The 20,034-nt window shown below is 39.2% G+C and overlaps 1 protein-coding gene across 6 annotated transcripts in view; it reads left to right on the top strand.

Moving 5' to 3' along the window:
- The window catches only part of STXBP4 (syntaxin binding protein 4), a 92,068-nt gene that overhangs the window by 57,216 nt on the left and 14,818 nt on the right, over positions 1–20,034 (top strand). For all 6 annotated transcript variants that reach the window (XM_043483703.1, XM_043483680.1, XM_043483670.1 and 3 more), the window contains exon 6: positions 12,531–12,588. In XM_043483703.1, the coding sequence (XP_043339638.1) occupies positions 12,531–12,588 (58 nt within the window). The remainder of the gene's footprint in view (positions 1–12,530; positions 12,589–20,034) is intronic.

The following is a 20,034-nucleotide window of genomic DNA, read 5'->3' as shown; positions in this document are numbered from 1 at the left end:
CAAAACTGAAAATATCAACACTCTTCAGAGTAATTATAATGGAATTAAGAGTTTCTACTGTATAACATTCATAATGTCCAGAATATAAAAAAAAGTACTCAATGTAAAAAGAAACAGGAAAGTATGACATTCTTAAGCAAAAAGACAATGAGCAGAGACCGACTCCCAAAGGATCCAGGTGCTGGAAAATGATATGAAAGTGCTTTTTGAAACTATGTTCAATGAAGTAAAGGAAAATATATTCACAATGAATGCAAAGATAGGATATCTCAGCAGATAAATAGAAGTCCTTTATTAAACTAAATGGAATTTCTCAAAGTAAAAAGCATAATATTTCTAAAAATTATGATAGTCTGGGGAATGGTGTTAGAAATCATCAAGAATGGTATCTTTCTGGGGTAATGGTAATGTTCTGTATATTGATGGTGTTTTGGATTACACAGGTGTAAGCATTTGTCAAAAATCAGTGAATGTACACTTAAGGTTTGTGCATTTTATTGCATGTAAATTACATATCAAAGAAAAAATTCTAGATATACTTCCCAACTGAAAAAGTCTCTAAATCAGAGAATTGTCTACCTCCTGACAAAGACACTCTGGTATATGACTGTTGTCTTTGAAGTTCATTCAAAAGTGGTTATTGAGTGACTGTATTCCACAGTGGTGAGCATTCCAGGTAGAAAGAACAGTATCTGAAGAACCATAGAAAGGAAGACGTCAATACTTGTAGGAGACTAGACAATAAGTAAGATTACTAGGACATGAAAGTGAAAAAATAAAAGATTGAAGCTATATTTAAAAAGTGTTTTTATAATGAGGCTGTTTATGTTGCTGCCTTGAGAGATTTCCCTGTTATTTTTAACTTAAAAGGAATAATTTATATATAATAAAAATAAGTGTGCAATTCACTGAGTTTTGATAAATATATACAGTTATATAATGCCATCATAATCACATTAGAGAACATTTCCATCACCCCAGAACTTGTTCACATGCCCCTGTCCGTTAGCCCTGGAGCCAGGCAGCCACTGATCTGCCTTCTGTCATTATAGTTTTGCCTTTTCGAAAATTTCATATAAATAGTATGTAGCATCTTCCACTTAGTATAGTGCTTTTGAGATTCATCTATGGTGTGTGCATCAGTTGTATCAGTGTTGTTCAGCAGGATTGATTGATTGATTGATATTCCACAATTTATCCAGTCACCACTTGATGGACCTCTGAATTCTTTTCATTTGGGGCTATTATGAATAAAGCTTCAGTGAAGATTCAAGTATGTATTTCTGTGGATATGTGTTTTGAAAAGATTTTAAATGCCACACTACAGATATTTTACTTTTTTAAGCGGTAGTCAACTATTCTGTGAGCACTAATATTCTTTGAAGAGGAGAAAAAGCAAAGTTCTTTTATTTGAGTTTATAACTCTTTAATCAGTATTGAGTTTATCTGACTGCATGAAAGCTATTGTTTGAAAATTTTATCTGCTCTGCTATAGTGTTTTTATTGCTTGTCTTTGCATCTTTTTAAAAATATATTTGATAAAAATGTAAACAAATCTTTTTAAAGGTGAATACCCAAAAGAGGGACTTCCCAGGTGGCCCTAGTGGTAAAGAACCTGCCTGCCAGTGCAAGAGACATAAGAGATGCGGGTTTGATCCTTGGATTGGGAAGACCCCTGGAGGAGGGCATGGCAACCCAGTCCAGTATTTTTGCCATGGAGAATCCAATGGACAGAGGAGCCTGGCGGGCTACAGTTCATAGGGTCGCAAGGAGTCTGACACGACTGACGCGAGACTGAACACACATGCACGCACACATGCAAACCTCCAAAAGAGGTTTTGTTTTTATGATTTTTAAAAAATTTATTTGAAAGTAATGTGAAATCCTTTAATAGATTTTCAAATAATCGCATTTTTAAAAAATTTACAGACAAGGATGTTAACAGCAAAATGCTACATTATTAGGTACAAGTGATGCTTAGAGTTCCATTATTTGCCCTCTGGGTAGAAACATAAATGATCTTGATTTAATTTCATCTGCTCTGTGATAGTGTTTCTAAAATTGCATGTCTGTTGGTCTTCTACTATCCTGTTGTCAAAATCCACAAGTAACAGTTGTGCAAATATTTGTGTGAAAATCCCCTGGTGAGTACAAAGGCCTTAATAACAACAATAAAATTTCAAATATGTGCTGGATTCCCTGAAACATCAGCCTTCATAGGAGTCAAATTTCTGCAGTCAGTCAACAGTATTTCTTGAGTGCCTGGGATGTATGTGTGAGGCACTGTTCTGAATCTGGTCACCATCCTACCAGTCCTTGGATAGTAGTCACTCAACAAATGTGAGTAGAAAAATTGTTGAGTGAAGTTTCTAAGAGATCCAGGGCCTAGGTAGGTAAGGAGCCAGAGGTACTGCTGAGAATGTTTGGGAGATTACCCTGCTGGACAAGCATGAGGGAGATTTTGACCAGGGAAAGTTTGATGAGATTCCAAATCAGATTGAGAGACGGAGTCTAGAAATTTCAGTCTACTGTCTCTAAGCTCACTTTTTCTGCCCAAGTTTACTCTGCCTGTATTTAAGGAGTACCCTTTTATGTTTTCTCTCCCTCTCCCTTTTTCTGTTTCTATTTTCCTAAATCAAATTCGTCTACCTATTACTCTCAGTTGACTATTAGTTGCAGACAAATAATAGTGTCCAGTTCAGAGTTCCTAACATATTGCTGATAATATGTTGTCATTAACCAGAGGAAATCAAGCTTACTTGACAGCAGCTTTACCACTCTAAGTTACTGAATTCAGTCTTGCTGAATGAAGAAAGGAGAAGATGCAGTTCATTTTCCCTTCTAATATATGGATTAATTCATTGTTCAGCAGCCACTGACCTCTTAATATCTTTATTATTGTAACAGTAGCAGTGCTTTAAAGAAATCCTGTTTATCTTTGTACACTTAAAAGTAATTAGGAACACACACATTTAGGCTTGACTATGCAAAGAGAGATCTCTAGTGAAGAAAGTTTCAGTATGTTTTATGCCAAGTTCTATTAGTGCACAAAATGAAGTCTACTCTATGTTATTGATTTTAAGCCAAACAAACCTAAACCAGATCATTCCCCCAGCATTGTCTGAATGCCCAGAGACAATACCCAGTGAAATCCTGCATTCTCGCCTTCAGTCTGGGTCATGGGATGAAAGCTAGCCACATAGGAAAGAACATTTCAGCTGGCTTCTCGAATGTCTGCATATCAGAGTTCAGGGAAATCACCCCATGGTTTTAACTGTAAAAATAATTGCCTTTTGCATCTGTTGGGAAAAGAAATGTAGAAAATAAACGTTAGCTTTTTCCATCTTCCTAAGTGGGTATTAGGGTAGTAGTTGCCCAGAAAGAGTGACAAGATAAAGAGGACTATGAACCACCAGATAACCTCTAGCAATATTTTTACCGTTTTGTTCCTTTAATATATTACAGCTTTTAACCTGCTCAGTGAGTAACCTCTAATTGGAAAAAACTTGTCTAATTATGTTAACATTTAAACTCCTGAATTTGAGACATACAAATATAAAAACATAAAATCTTCCTATATTATATAGTCATTTGCTTTTTTGTTTGTTTAAATGATAATGTGTGTTGTTATTCAGTCGCTAAGTCATGTCCAACTTTTTGTGACCATGGACTGCAGCAACGCCAGGCTTCCCTGTCCTTCACTGTCTCCTGGAGTTTGCTCTCAAACTCATGTCCATTGAGTTGATGATGCAATCCAACCATCTCATCCTCTGTCACCCACATTTCTCCTCCTGCCCTCAGTTTTTCCCAGAATCAGGGTCTTTTCCAATAAGTCAGCTCTTCACATCAGATGGCCAAAGGATTGATAGGTTTGATCTGCTTGCTGTCCAGGGGACTCTCAAGAGTCTTCTCCAGCATCACATTTCAAAAGCATCAATTCTTTGGTGCTCAGCCTTCTTTATGGTTCAGCTCTCACATTTGTACATAACTACTGGAAAAACCATAGCTTTGGCTCTTTAGTTCCTCTTCATTTCTGATGATGTATGTAACCATGTGTAAAAAATCAGGTCACAGATCCAAAATTGTCTGTGAATATAGAGTCTATGCCAGTCTAATGTTAATGAGTGTTTAAAGCACAATTCAGGAAATCTATATAGTTTTTTAATAAATTATTTCCTTAGAAAGTTTTTATACTTAAAATACTATATTATTTGGTTATTTGTAGGTTACAGCCATCTCTCAGTATAATGGATTCCTTTTTCATAGGAAAATTAGCTAGTACTTCTTTTAAAATTGGCACTGCAGGTCATACCTACAAATTAACTTGTACAGTCGTAAATCTAACATTAGAATTTCTCTAAAATAGACTGCTTTGTGTTTAAGCCTAAAAATTATTTCAGTTTCTTTCAAAAGAGCATTTTTCTAGGTAATGCAGAATTTAAGATGTTGAAGAGTTGTGTTTTTGCTTTGTTTTTTTTTTTTAGTTCTTCAAAAAATTAATCAAAATACTTTTGGATCATTTAAAAATATTGATTGTTAGCAATGCTAACAAAAGTTAAGGAAATGGAAGCAGCATGACAATAGTTAAAAGTGTAGGCTAGCACCACTTTGCTTGGGTTCAAATTGTGACTGTATCATTATTAACAGAATGACAAGGGGCAAGTTCTTAAACCTCTTTATTCCTTCAGTTTCTTCTCAGTAAGATGAGGTTAATAATAGCACCTATCTCAAATGATTGTTAGAGTAAACTGAGTTAATATTTATAAAATATTTTTATGAATCTATAAAACATTTGATAAATACATAGTTTATTGTTAGGATAGTGATTCTCCACATTATTAGAGACTGATCGGTCTCATGTAATCATCTTTTGGACAAAACAGTATTTTCCATCTATTCTATTTGAATTTTGGAATTTTCTATTAGGACCAGGGAGATAAGAGATGGGTTCCACAGTGGTTAAACTAGAGCTGGCTAGTACCGGCTTGTAAGAATTTTGTGAGCTAATTGTGAAACATAACCATTGTTAACAATTAAAAATTACATTAAATTTTCAATTTAAATACTTTTTAAAAAGAAGAATAAATACTCAAAACTTACCACTTCCTAATTATTTTTCTTATCTTTGTCGTTGAGGTTATTTATGTCTCTTATGTCTGGGAAATCTACATCATAGGGTACCACTGCTCATTTCTTCCCAACTCTATAGTTCATTGACATCACATAAGTAGCTTGAAATCAGTCATTGGTAGGAGTATTTACACCACAGAAATCAGTAAATACTGTAAATTAGGGCTCCTTCTGCCCCCAAAAGCTGGTAGTTATACATTTATCATCACACCACTCAGTGAGTGTCAGATTGTCCCACTGGTTTCTGTTTTTCTTTTACTAAATGTTAGCATGAGTGAAATAGAGATGATATGATTTCCTGTATTAAGAGAGGATTGTAAAAAAAAAAAAAAAAAATCCCAGCATATTAGTAGAGATTTCCCCTATAGATAAACACCTTTCCTGTATTAAACGTCCAGAATACTCTGTCTCTACAACCATAAAAGATAAAGACGGAGCTATTATTTTTCTTACTCTGAGTAATAGCGGTCTCCTTTAGTATATCATTGCATAGTTATATATTCTTTGATAAGAGCCTCATGATAACCCTGTCAGCTAGGCAAGGTGACTGCTCCTCTCACTGCCATACAGACTCCACAAGATTACTACTTTCCCATGGTTTCTCAGTTTATAGTTGAGGGATATTACATAGAGATTCAGGTTTTGTGACTGCAAAAAAAAATGTCACTATGTGATGAATGTTACATTCTTTAGTGAAGCTTCCTTAATTGTGAGTTAGAGATTCTCTTTTTTCTCATAGCCACCTTTCCCCGAGCTTTTTCCCTCTCCGTTCTCTTTTTCTCAAGATGCGTGCATGCGTGCTAAGTCACTTCAATCATGTCCAACTCTTTGCAACCCTATGGACTGTAGCCTGCCATGGGATTCTCCAGGCAAGAACACTGCAGTGGGTTGCCATGCCCTCCTCCAGGGGATCTTCCTTACCCAGGGATCGAACCCGGGTCTCACGTCTCCTTCATTGGCAGGCAGGTTCTTTACCACTAGTGCCATCCGGGAAGACTTTTCTCAAGATATCAGATGCTAAAAGTCAAATGTGTTTGAGTTTTTATAACAATTACACTAGCAAATGGTTATTTGAGCTCTCTGAGACTGATGCTATTGTCTTTGTTGTATTTTTAGAATTCTCATTCTCCATCATTTTTCCCCATCCCAGCTCCTGCCGTCATCTGTGTGAGTTCACCACCTTTACTTTCCAGTTCATTTTGTCCAATGCCCATTTTTCCCCAGATTACTGTGGTCTTCCACTCCCACCACAGTCCTTGGCACCAACAGTGGTTCAGACTCCTGACTCTCCCACTCAAACCTCCCAGCTTTCCAGCTCAATACATGGTTTACTGGCTTCAGTAAGATCTACTTTCTCTGTCCTTCAGCTTCCACTGTTATTCTCATCTTCTTGTTCAGCTTAAAGCCTGGGGCCCATTATTCCAATCATTCTCATACATTCCCTCAGCTCACGTGGTACTTTCTCCTTCCATCCCGTCATTTAACAAGACTCTGGGCCTCAACAAGCTCAGTCTCTACCTTCTGCAGAATATACCCATGTAGTGAGCAACCCTGCAGTCACACAACCGTAATTCACTCTATTCCACTAGATCTTCTAGTGTGTAGTTATCTTAAAGCTCAGTATTGTCTCTGGATCTGGTTCTGTTGGCGGTTTTATCTTTTGGCAATGGATCTTTTTATTTCCTCTTGCTTTTCTGTGTCTCATAATTTTGATTGTCATTCACTGAAGGTACAAAACTATAGGGACTGAGGCAAGTGTTATTTAAACTCAGATCAGGCCTGTATCTTCTCTGTCAGGCCTTTAGTGTGGGGAGGGCTATTCACCCTCATTTGTAGGCAGGCTGGTTTTGCGTTTTGTTTCTAGGCTTGTGCTAAGTTTGCCACAGGCTTCACATTCCTCCAGTGCTTGACTGCTGTCGCCGTGTGCTTTGGTGAGGTCTGGGGTGCTGGGGGTGGCGACCCTCAGTATACCTGCTGCCGACTCAGCGCATGTTTCCTGTCTGCTCTCTCCCCTTCCCCCAGAGCAGGCAGCTGGTGCCAGGTGACTGGTGGGTGTGGGGCATGGGGGCTGTGGGAGGGGCTCTTGGCTATCCTACTGCAGTCTCTGGGTTTTAGGCAGGCCCTATGCCCGAGTCTCAGAGGTAGGACTTTCTCAGCCTTCCTGTCCCTGCTTAGCGAGCTCCTAAGTGCTCAGGTGGGTTTCCTGCCCTCTGCTTGTAGGTCAGACTGTGCTTCATTCGCATCAGTGCGGGACTCTAGATGTGGAAGGCCTCCTGCCCTCACCTCTCTGGTGATGTAGAGTCAGTGCAGGATGAAGACATCAGGTTTTCTACCCACCCCACCCCCAGGACAAAGGCGGTTTCCTGCAGTTTGGGAGGGACTGGGGCTGTGACGGTTCCTTGCCCCGGCCCCAGGAACAGATGAGCAGCCTTGTGTCACACAAAGTCCTGTCCACGGTGTGGGAGTTGGAGTGGCCCTTGCTTCTCCAGCTGCAGCAGCTATTACTTCATGTCAGAGAAGGATCCAGGGCATGGATGATAACGCCTGCTGCACCCTGGAACCTGCGCGGGTCCTGTGTACACCCGCACCACCCAGGGACTCTGTCCGGTCTCCTGCCCACCCTCAATCCTTCTCATGAGAGGAAGCAGGCTCTCTTGTATCTAGGGCTCTGGGGACACCAAACTACCTTGCTAGCCCACAGGCAGGCTTTACAGGTTGATTACAGTTTTAGCTGTCTTCTTCTTGCCTCCTTTAATGGCAGCGCTTTTTCCTGTGCTCTGCCAAGAGAGAACGAGTTCACATGGCCCATCTTCTCTCACAGGGACTTACCACCCTTTGGAATTCAGGTCAGCTGAGGGTCACTCAGTGAGGAGCCAGTCTCTGAGCTGTGCAGCTTTCCCCATGTAGGGTCAGAACAACAGTGTCTTGCAGCTTTCCTCATCTTAAGCAGCAGATCTCCTGCTTCCCTTTTAAGAAGCTTTCAAACAGTTTTAACATGGCCTGCAAACCCTGCAAGGTCCTATCTGCCTGTCTCCCCACACAGCCTCCTATCGCTCCTCTTCGTCCTTGCTCACCACCCTCCAATAACAGTGCTCTCTCAGTCCCGCAGACCGAGCTCTTCCCCCTCCCAGAGCCTTTGCGCTTGCTGTCCCTCCGCAGCCTAGAGCGTTCTTGCCCACATCTGTACCCGCGTGACTCCAGCAATTCCAGACAGTCTTCCTCATAGCTGGACAGTATCCCCGTATCTAACCTGCTATCTTTAATCAGTCCCCAAGGGTGGTTATTTAGATTTTCAGTCTTTTATTTTTATAATTAATTATCTTGTACATAAAGGTTATCTGTAAGATAAATTCTTAAAGAACTGCTGGATCATATGGAGCCAGTTCAGGGCTTTCCCTGGTGGCTCAGATGGTAAAGAATCTGCCTGCAATGCGGGAGAAGTGAAGTGAAGTCGCTCAGTCGTGTCCGACTCTTTGCGACCCCGTGGACTATAGCCTACCAGGCTCCTCCGTCCATGGCATTTTCCAGGCAAGAGTACTGGAGTGGGTTGCCATTTCCTTCTCCAATTCCTGGGTCAGGAAGATCCCCTAGATTCACTATGTGAATTCGCTATTCACAGTGACAGCCCACTCCTGTATTATTGCCTGGAGAATCCCATAGACAGAAGAATCTGATGGGCTGCAGTCCATGGGGTCACAAAGAGTCAGACTGAGCAGCTAACACTTTTCAGCCTAAGTGGTTAAGAGTTTGGGCCCTACTGTCTGCCAGTGTAACCTTGGGCAGGTGTTGGAAGCTGTCCATGCCTGCTTCCTCATTTGTAAAACAAGGGTAATAACAGTACCATTAAAATTGTGAGATATGAGAAAGTCAGTACATGTGTAACAAGTGTCCAACATATGGCCACTCCATTATTGTGAACTGTTGTTATTGGCATTTAAAAGTTTAGGTAGATCTTGACACGGTTCTCCCATACATATGTTATCATATTTATATTCCCGTCAATATGAGAATATTGCCTCTTCATACCCTCAACACAATGTCTTATTAAACTACTTTTTACCCTTCACTAACATGATGAATATGGCCTCTCATGATAGTTTAATTTGTATTTTTCTTGTGAAGAGTTAAATTAAGCTTATTTTCATATTTTAAGTACTTTTGTGTCCTGAATGTTCTAAAGACTCCTATTTGTCATTTCCTTTCTTTTACTAATTTATAGAAGTTATTTATATGTTAAGGAGTTAAACTTTTGTCTGTGCTATGAATTACTCTTTCAGAGTATTTAGTACTTTTCTTTCCTAGTACTTATTCCTATTTTTGATGATGTCTTTATTTATAATTACTTTTTTAATGTTCCATAAGACCAAAGTCCAAGTTTATTTGTTATTCATTATCTATCAAACACCAAGTAAAATGCTGAACACATAAAAATAATCAATTACAAAAAATGATCAATAAATATTTAATGAATGGGCCAAATATGACAAAGAGAACTTTAATACATAAGCAGACTGGGGAAATGGAAGGGAGCTATTTTGTATGGGCGTGTGAGGAGTTTGGTTTTGGATACATGGAGTGTTAGATGACAGCCAGTATTCTAAGTTGAATTTGCAGGAGACTCCTACTTTGGCAAAGTACTCATGAAGAGTACGCTGGAACAAATGATCTCTGATGGAAAGAATGTTATGTGAGGGTTCATAAACAAATACTTGCAGTCAGAAACAATAGTTGTCATAACAGTTCTAAAGCAAATGTGAAAAGAAAAGGAAAATAAGAGCATTATATATTTGCGAGTATAAAGATGTGGGGAATGTAGAAAAATGTTAATGCCTTGGGTCTATTACTAGTATAACAATTATCAAAAAGTATTTAGATAATATGTTTTATTTATACCCAAATCACTTACTATGAAGTGATGAAAACCTTTACTATGGGAAAATTGAATCCATCATAGTTATACAAGCTTGTAGAAATCAAAAGTGCCCTTTCTCTATAAAGTAGGATATTTAGTTTATCAGTATATTATGGTTTTTAATTTATAAATGGACAGTGATTGTGTTTTCCATCAATGAACTCTCACTGAAAGATAGCCACTATCACTTTAATCCCCAAGTCTGTTTTTTCAGACTGTATTACGTGCATGAAAAAGAAGAAACCACTCTGTCTTCTAAAAAGAAATGCTGTTTTTTCAGAACAGATAATTTATTCTAAAATATTATTTCATTCACAAAAATATCTTGATGGCTACAGTCGTTGAATAATCATTTTGACTTATATAGGTATGAATTGGTACCTTTAATAAATCTGTTGTGAAGTTATAGTCCTTGTAATAATTGTAAGAAAATAATCAGGCAGATACTCTATTTAGATGGCACGGAGATGTGGTATCCCAAAGTCAATCTCAAGTTTCAAAGGATCCTATGGATTAAAAGATCCTGTCTTTAAAGTACGCATATTTTTTCTCCTTGTTAAAAAAAAAAGACCTGTGAATTAAGATTAGAAATATGACTGTAACTGCACTTGACAGACAAGTCATTTAAAGAAAAATCTTAGTCACATTAGAATGACTTTCTACTTTTAGCATGTCTTTGCCTTATTGATTAGCATTCCTGGCATTTCTGAACATTTTTGTCGTAGAAGCATGGTTTTTGTGTATAGTCATCAGATTCTTCCCTTCAAGTGAGAGACTTGTCAATGAAGAATGAAGTGATCTGTAACAAAGATGCAGAAAGCGTAAAGAAGATAAATCTATATGAACTGGAACAGCAGCAATGGTTGATCGCAGCCTGTCTGACTAAATGAGTGCTGGCCATGAAACTAGCAGAGATGTATACAGTGTCACTTTAGGGGCTTTTAAGAAACCAGTCATTTGCTTATGATGAGTCCCCAGAAATGCTTATTTTCTGCTTAAAATAGAAACATTTATTTATTAATAAGTAAAAGAAACTCCTAGGTGGCCTGTGCTAATCTGCAGAGGAAATAATTATAGAATTTTGGGCCAAGGTCTTATTTTATACAACTTGTGTTAAAAGATTGGAGGTAAGTATAAAATAAAGCTTGTTCTGTTTTTCTTAATTATAAAAACAACATACTTAGAGCTGTTCTCAAAGAATGCAAAGTAAATGGTGATCGAGTAAGGTTTTATTTCATTCATAGTTGCTCTTTCTGATTTTTGCTCTGCTGCTTGCTGAGACTTTGAAAGTGAAGTCAATGGTTTGTTGTTATAGCTTAATTACTTTCTAAAGAAGTAAGCTACCTGTGCCATGAGCCTGTTCTTTGGTGTGTTAATATAGCGTATACCCTTCAAAGGAGACTTGATAAGTCAGTACCAAAGACTGATCCAAAAGGTCAATTACAATCCTTAATAGTACTCAGGGGTGGAGCCAAGGATGGAAACCCTGTGTTCTAAAGGAGTACCACCCATCTATGAGCAGTAAACTCTTTGCAACCCCATGGACTGCAGCCCACCAGGCTCCTGTGTCCGTGGAATTTTCCAGGCAAGAATACTGGAGCGGGTTGCCATTTCCTTCTCCTGGGGATCTTCCCAATCCAGAAAGAGATCAAATGTCTCTTACACCTTTTATATTGGCAGACAGATTCTTTACCTCTAGTGTGGCTCCTGGGAAGGCCATACTACCCATAACTGGAATATAAGAGAATGGGCTGCCTCAACCTGAACCTGTTCTGTTGGCATGATGAGGATAAAAATGTACTTATTTACAGAAATACGGTCAAATAATTGCTTGCTTACTTCAGTCTGCATTTCTTTACATCTGACTAATTATTCTCAACCCCATTACAGAAATGGAAGCTAAGTTTAGCAAATTATTTGGCCATTTATGTTTAGTGCACAAAATTCTTAATTAATGAAATAAAATACCACAATCCAAGGTAAATCACTTTGCTAAGCTTTCAGATTTCATAAGGTATTTTGTCTTGTGCAAGAGCTACTTGCAAACCCCTGCTGATCTGGCACTCATATAGCAATTCCCTGTAGAACTGAGTGGAAGAATGCAAAGGGAGCCAATTAAAGAAACTTTGAGCCCAAATAGATAAGCAGAGGCCATCTTGTCCATCCTTCTGCCTCCAGGCAAAAACCATCCGCTGCACCACAAGTTTTTGCATGAATCCTGCTGACAAAAATGCTCACCACATGTAAATGAGAAGTCATAATCCATTTAATCAACTAAAGCAGATTGTTAACTGAAGACTTATTTATTGTGTTCTAAGATGCTGAATAGGAAAGCTCATCTGAATTGTTTTAATTCCTCCTTTCTAGACAATTATTTTATACAAGAAACATACTCAAATAATTGTAAAGCTGTGGGAATTTTGTGCCCAGGAAATAAAGTTATCTTTATCATCTTATTAAATGTATTTTTGGTTTCCTTTCACTGTAGGTCTACCTTACGGGTGGGAGGAAGCTTACACAGCAGATGGAATCAAGTACTTCATCAAGTAAGTACAAGCATCCCAACCAAGTAAGCAGTTTTCTTCACATCTGGAGAGAACCTGGAAGTTGCAGAATAATCAGTAAAACCAAGAAACCCTCTTGGAGGTTACAAAAATTAGTAACAAGAAATGAAACTTCACCATTTTCATCTCATGTGATTTAAATGTTAATACCATTTAGGGAGGAGAAAACCTGATAATCAATTCAAGGGAAACATCAAAAAATTGGAACAAGATTGTCACTTAAACCCAGATGTTGGCTGCCTGAATTCGTTTCTGGCTAAAAGTATTAATATTTATGCAAAGTTAATATCTATTGAAAAAATCTGTTTTGTGTCTTAAAACTTATTAACAATAATACTAATAATCACATTTTTCATGCTTTACAGTATATACAGTTCATTCATTCTGCAAAGATTCTTTGAGCATTTGCTGTGTGGCAGGCAATATTCCATACTGTAGTGAAGTATATAGACTGTTTCTCTGATATTAGGGAATTTACTTAATAGGGAAGAAAAACATTCAATATATAACTGAATAGATAAATGAGACAGTGTAAGAACAGATCCCATCTCAGTGGACTCTCAGAACATCCTTCATTTAAAGAAGAAGAAAATAAGTAACTAGAGAAGTTGCCCAAAAATCCACAGCTAACTACATCACCACACCAGGAGAGAATCCAAGTCTTCTGCCACCAGGATTCTTTCTGCTGTACTAGACTGTCACTGAGAGAGACCTTTCTCTTAAAGTCTTGACAGAAATGCGTTTTCTAGCTGTACTTCAACTGTGTTCTGGGTAACTCTTCTCATGTCAGAGTTGGAGTTAGGAGAACACAAAGGGGGCTCCCAACAGTCTATAGATCTCAAGAGACTTTCTTACACGGCCTTTTCTTAAGCAAATGATCCTTGATATGCACGTGGGGTGGAAAAGAGAGATGTGTCCTTGCTGCTCTTTCAAATGTAGAAGTATTTTTCTAAGCAATATCCACATTTTGAATTTTTAAGTTTTGTGATTTTACACAGATTCCCACATCTCTCTTCATCTCAGTTTTCTCATCAAAAAATAAGGGGGATTTTACCTGCTTTGTAGAGTTGTTAAATGTTAAGCACCTACCGTAAAATTTTGAACACAATAGATGCCTAGTAAGATAGTCGTCATTAATTTGCAATATGGAGAAAAAATCATGGTGGAAAAAAGAACAGGAAAAATTGTATGACATTTAAAACATTTAAAAATTCAAAAGCTTCATATTTTAAAAACATTTAAGGAAAAGCTAGGGGTAACCCTGGCAAAGTATTTTCTTGATTCATTTTTCTTTCGGTCTCTAGCAAAAAGTAGTTAACAAAGCAAAGGTGTAGCTTATAACATATGAAGGAGAAAGGGACTTTTGGAGCAAAGAACTCAGGAATTCCATGTACAGATTACATTTAGGGTCACTTCCCAAATCGTAATTCTTCCGTAAGGAACATTTTGCTTCAATATGCTGTTTTAAGTATGTTTATTTCCTGAAAGACTTGAATCACTATTGTGTAGGGATGGCAAGAAAATGAAAAACCACATTCAAATTTGCATAGGATTTCTTTCTTATGTCAATTGGGAAAGAATCCACCTGCAATGCAGGAGACTCCAGTTTGATTCCTGGGTCAGAAAGATCCCCTGGAGAAGGGAAAGGAAAGTCTACCCACTCCGGTATTCTGGCCTGGAGAATGTCCATGGGGTCACAAAGAGTTGGACACGACTGAGCAAGTTTCACTTCACTTTTCTTTCTTATGTTCACTTTGTGATACATACGGGAAAAAGTGTAGGGATGGGGGATGATGCTCAGCAACTAGGCATCTGTTAGGTGTTTTTTTTAATGCATTATATCAAGTAATCTTCCTAACAGTGTGGAAAGTGGGCATTGCTCAGCTCTTAATAGGATGATATGATGGTGGTGAGCTGCATCCTGCTGTCAACCATGCCTATCTCCTAGAAGATCCCCAAAAGAAGTGCTCCATCAAAGAAAGGCAAACTAGCCTTCACTGTAAACCAGGGTTCTTAATTCAGTGGCCTTTGAAAAATGTCGATAAAGGAGTCTGGACACAGTGGGGGACTCCTTCACCCTAGCTGAGCCTTAGCCACCTGTCAGTATCCTGACACAGAGCTGTGTCAGAGCCTACGCAGTGCCCTGGGAGGGAAGGATGCTAAGGGCACCACCACCCACCACCAAGGAAAGGGAGGGGAGAGGCGTGAGAGTGAGTGCGCCCCATCACCTGGGACCCAGAGGTTTAAGCCGCTGTCCTTTGTGGGCTGCAACAGTAGCCTCAGGCTGGGCCTCTGCTACAAAGGAGAATAGCATCCAAGGAGAGGAGGAAAGAGAAGTAAGCAAGCCCTTTGACTGCCTTGAGATCTATCTCAGTCTCTGTGAAGAAACAGAAAGAGACACTGCATTTGTGTAGTCCACTCCAGTCATAGGAAACACATTCCTTAGGGAGTTCTCCTCCTTGACCTTAATCTTAACTCCTACCAAAAGCAGAAAAGAGATAAGATTTTTTAAAGGATAGTGGTGGGTATCCTTGTCTCTCTGTTGCAATTGGAGAAACTGGAAAAGAGGCTAAACTTGTCCAGGTCATGCAGTAGTAAAATTTCAGAGTCAAGATACAGATCCAGGGTTGTCTGAATCCAAGCCATCCCCCCAAAACATGCTGTACCTCTCCATCTCCCTATTTTAACATGGTATGTTTACATGTGACCAGAAAAATTTTTTAAACAGATCTTGATTAAGTTAGAATTCTATACTTGTCTCATGGAGGAATGGGGTGCTTACCATCCAGCACCAACATTTATTTTAGTTTAATTATTCTTAATGGATGTCTTATTCTAAAAGTACTGCATGCTTCCCCACCTTCTTATACCAAGATCAGTGAACAAAATCATTATGAACATCAATCTTATACACAATTCAGTGAGTTCTGCAGGGGAATATTGAGCAGTATAAGCTAGAATAGAGACACAACTGTCATCTCTCCATGCTCTCAGCATGCCTGGCCATCTCCTTATCTCCATTCCCCTTTTTTATCCTCTCCACACTTTACCGTCTTCCCCAGGAGTTTCTTATTTGAGGAAGACAGGATGCCAAATAATCAGACTAATTTGGATTGCTTGTAAATAGTTCTTGAGTGCTGAAGGTGTAAAAGAATACACTTGCAATGCAGGAGACCTGAGTTCGATCCCTGGGTCAGGAAGATCCCCTGGAGGAGGAAATGGCAACCCGCTCCAGTATTTTTGCCAGGATAATCTCATGGACAGAGGATCCTGGTGGGCTGCCATCCATGGAGCCGCCAGAGTCTGACACAACTTGGTGACTAAACCGCCACCAGTCCTGAAGTGTGAGTCTACAGGGGATTGTATGTGAATCAGATGTGTAAGTTCCAATGCTGGTGCATTTGTTTGAGGAAGGCCATCTGGTGTAGGGAAAAGAAGACCCTGGACTTTGGGTTTGCAGCAAGTTGGGTTCAAATGCTGGTGGCTGCATAGGATTGCTGAACAACCTCGGCATACGTGCTTAACCTCTCTGGGCTTTAATGTCTTCATTTATAACATGGAAAGACTATTAGCCCTTCATAGAGTAAATTCCTCACAGAATGAATGAGTTTATGTATGTAAAGAGTGTATCATGACACCTGACCCAGAGCATACACTTTGAGCCAAGGTTAGGCCTCTTCACTCCCTCCTCACTGCCATCTCCATGATGGCATCTCAGCTCTTAGCTGCATTCAGGTGGGTTGCTAAATAAGTAATGTCCAAATAAGCAAGTATCCACTTTATGTCTTCCTATTTAGATTTTTGTTTTTTCATCTTCTCACTATCCCAACCAAAATTTTGAGCCTGGATAGACTATGTTAGCTTTTGAGTAGGAGTAGTTCATTTACCATATGAATCATACTTTGGAGGTAAGAATAGCAAGTAATGAACTCAGGTCATTGCCTCTGTCACCTTTACTTAAAAAGAACAGTGACTGAAATCACCTTTTGGGAACATTGGCATAGATGATAGTCTGTGTACATACAATCTCTTCCCTGAGATTGACACCTGTCAGCGTCTTGCCAGAAACTGAATGGTTCCATCTGGTAGAAGCCTCGCCTCGGGCAAAGGAATAACTGTCAGTGCTGTCCTGAGAACACCTAGATGAAGATGGTCCTCACTGAATATTCCCATCCACCCACATGTCCATTGCACATGCATTAACACTTTGTAGCTAGTCATCTGCTTACATTCTGACACAAGAGAAGAAAGCATTTTACCTGGTGTAAACAAATACAGTCAAAATGCTGGCATTGTTAGAGCCAGCATTTCATGGAATTAACAAACTTCTATATATGTATATGTGTATATGCAAATATTTATATTCACATATGCAAATAGGCAGAGCTTACCCACTTGCTATATATATCAATGCATTCAAGGGAAATTTTTCTTCTTTTCTCATTAGAGAAAGAATTACAGCATTCTTCTATTCAATGACAAAATGCCAGTTATCTTGATGTTGCTATAATGAGATTATCTAGTGAATCTGACCATCTTACCACCCAACTTCTTATCTTCCATTTGTAGTTATATACTATTACATATTTACAATAGTTTTTTGACATGATTCCACTTTAAAAGTTCATACACTTTGCATGTTATAATTTAACAAAATTATCATAAGACCTATGTTTAATAATAAAAAATGAACTTAAATATTACAAACTAGAATAGCTGCTACATTGCTTTCATTGAACTCTTTTTTTCTATTGAAAAATAATAGAGATTCACTGTGATCAATAGCCTTGATTTCATGTATTAATTCTCTATTGCTGCTTAATAAATTCCCACAAATTTTGCAGCCTTAAACAGTAAACATTTATTTTCTTACCCAAGTTTCAGAGGGTCAAGAACCAGAAGTGCTTTTGCTAGATCATTCTGATTCTCTGTCTGTCTGGGTTTCTCATGAAGTTGTAATCAAGCAACTGGGTCTGGGAATTGAAGAGCAGCTTAGTGGGGCTGGAGTATTTGTTCCAGCTCACATGTGAGGTTTCAGTTCCTCACTGTACCTGGCCCTCTCTCCATTGAAAGGGTCATAGGGCTGCACAAACCTGGCCGCTGGCTTCCTCAGAGCAAGGGGCAAGAGAAACAGTGAGAGAAAGGGAAACACCGAAACAAAAACTGCAGAGTCTTTTATAACCAGTCTCGGAAGTGAGCACCTTACTTTCTGCCACACGCTACTGTTCACACAGACCATCCCCGGTACAGTGTAGGAGCCAGCTGCATAAGAGTGTGCATGCCAGAAGGTACAGGGCTGTCCTGGAGGATGCCTGCCACAGTGCTGTTTGACAATGTAGTATGTGTAATATAGTAATAATTAAAGTATTATATAATCTATACATCTGTATAAACAACACAAAAACCTCAATATCATATTCTTGCTTGAAACATTAAGTTGTATTGTTGCTGATTTTTTTCAAGTAGGTATAATCATTGGTTTTTTTTTTGTTCCATTTATTTTTATTAGTTGGAGGCTAATTACTTTGCAATATTGTAGTGGTTTTTGCCATACATTGACATGAATCAGCCATGGATTTACATGTGTTCCCCATCCCGATCCCCCCTCCCGCCTCCCTCCCCATCCCATCCCTCTGGGTCTTCCCAGTGCACCAGCCCTGAGCACTTGTCTCATGCATCCAACCTGGGCTGGCGATCTGTTTCACCCTTGATAGTGTACTTGTTTCAATGCTATTCTCTCAGAACATCCCACCCTCATCTTCTCCCATAGAGTCCAAAAGTCTGTTCTGTACATCTGTGTCTCTTTTTCTGTTTTGCATATAGGGTTATCGTTACCATCTTTCTAAATTCCATAGATATGCGTTAGTATACTATATTGGTCTTTATCTTTCTGGCTTACTTCACTCTGTTTAATGGGCTCCAGTTTCATCCATCTCATTAGAACTGATTCAAATGAATTCTTTTTAATGGCTGAGTAATATTCCATGGTGTATATGTACCACAGCTTCCTTATCTATTCGTCTGCTGATGGGCACCTAGGTTGCTTCCATGTCCTGGCTATTATAAACAGAGCTGTGATGAACATTGGGGTGCACGTGTCTCTTTCATAATCATTGGTTTTTAAAAGTGACTCATACTTGACTTATAATTCCTTTTTGTTGATACACCTTTATATCAGATCCTGAAATCTGAGATAGCACTCCACATATTATAAAACCTGTTCTCCATTACATAGGAGATATTAACTTCCAGCATTACCACTGCATATCAGTAAAACCTGAGGAGTCTGTGATTTCTAAATAAAACAGAAGTTTCTGTCTATAGCAGAGAAGGCAAATAGATTTCAACTCACTTTCTCAAGTGTTGCTTATGAAGAATTCTGAGGCCACATTCAACCTCACTGATGTGTGTCTTGATTCATCAGCAGTGTCTGCTGTGGACGCCAGGGGAAGAGGCATGTGGGACATGTGCCACATCTTGTGGTCTCTGGTCTTCCACAGCATGTTGCCAACACAGGAACTCTGTGGGATGAGCAGTAATAATGCAAACTGAGGTAGGAATGAAAAGTTAAACAGTGATGCCTCCCCCCAAAACAAGTTCAGTATATAAGAGCTTTTCCTTTATGACTTCAAAGGAAAGCTGATTTCCAATGGGCATGTTTTTCTCATATCTTTCTAGTCAGAGTTCATTAGCTACCCTAAATGATTGTCTGAATTTGGGGTGTTAAAGTTTTAGTCAGTCATGTCTAACTCTTTGTGACCCCATGGCCTGTAGCCCACCAGGCTCCTCTGTCCATGGGATTCTCCAGGCAGGAATACTGGAGTGGGTAGACATTCCCTTCTCCAAGGGATCTTCCCAACCCAGGGATCAAACCCAGGTCTCCTGCATTGCAGGCAGAATCTTTACCATCTGAGCCACCAGGGAAGCCCAGCTTGGGGTAGAATATCCTATTAGGTTGTTTCCAGGCAGGAAAAAATGTAGACCATAACCTACATATGAATGAAATTTGTCATTGTCAGCCTGCTGTATTAATTAAAGGCTTAAGTTACATTCATCATCTCATTTATAAAATAATGCACGTAGTGTCTGTAATAGGTAATTCTAACATGACTAGAAATTAGGGAGATTAGGGAAGTTAGGGTGGCGAGGAAGGGGTGTTTTTCCTAAATCCTTGGCAGATGATTTTTTTTTTAATTTATTTATTTTTAACGGAAGAATAATTGCTTTACAATACTGATCCGTTTTGCGAGGCATGGGAAGGACTGAGAGACTAAGTGCACACGCTGACATGAAGCCCCACAGGTGCACGCGTCCCTCCCTCTGGGGCCTCCTCCCACCCTCTCCGCCCCTCTAGAGTGTCGCAGCCCCAGCGTGAGTCCCCTGGGTCATACGGCGAATCCCCGCTGGCGTCCACCTTACGTTCGGTGG

The sequence above is a fragment of the Cervus canadensis genome, chromosome 1 (genome assembly GCF_019320065.1).
Source record: "Cervus canadensis isolate Bull #8, Minnesota chromosome 1, ASM1932006v1, whole genome shotgun sequence".
Classification (NCBI taxonomy): Eukaryota; Metazoa; Chordata; class Mammalia; order Artiodactyla; family Cervidae; genus Cervus; species Cervus canadensis.
Note: the sequence above shows the minus strand (reverse complement) of the source record. Positions and strands in the feature narration are given on the sequence as shown.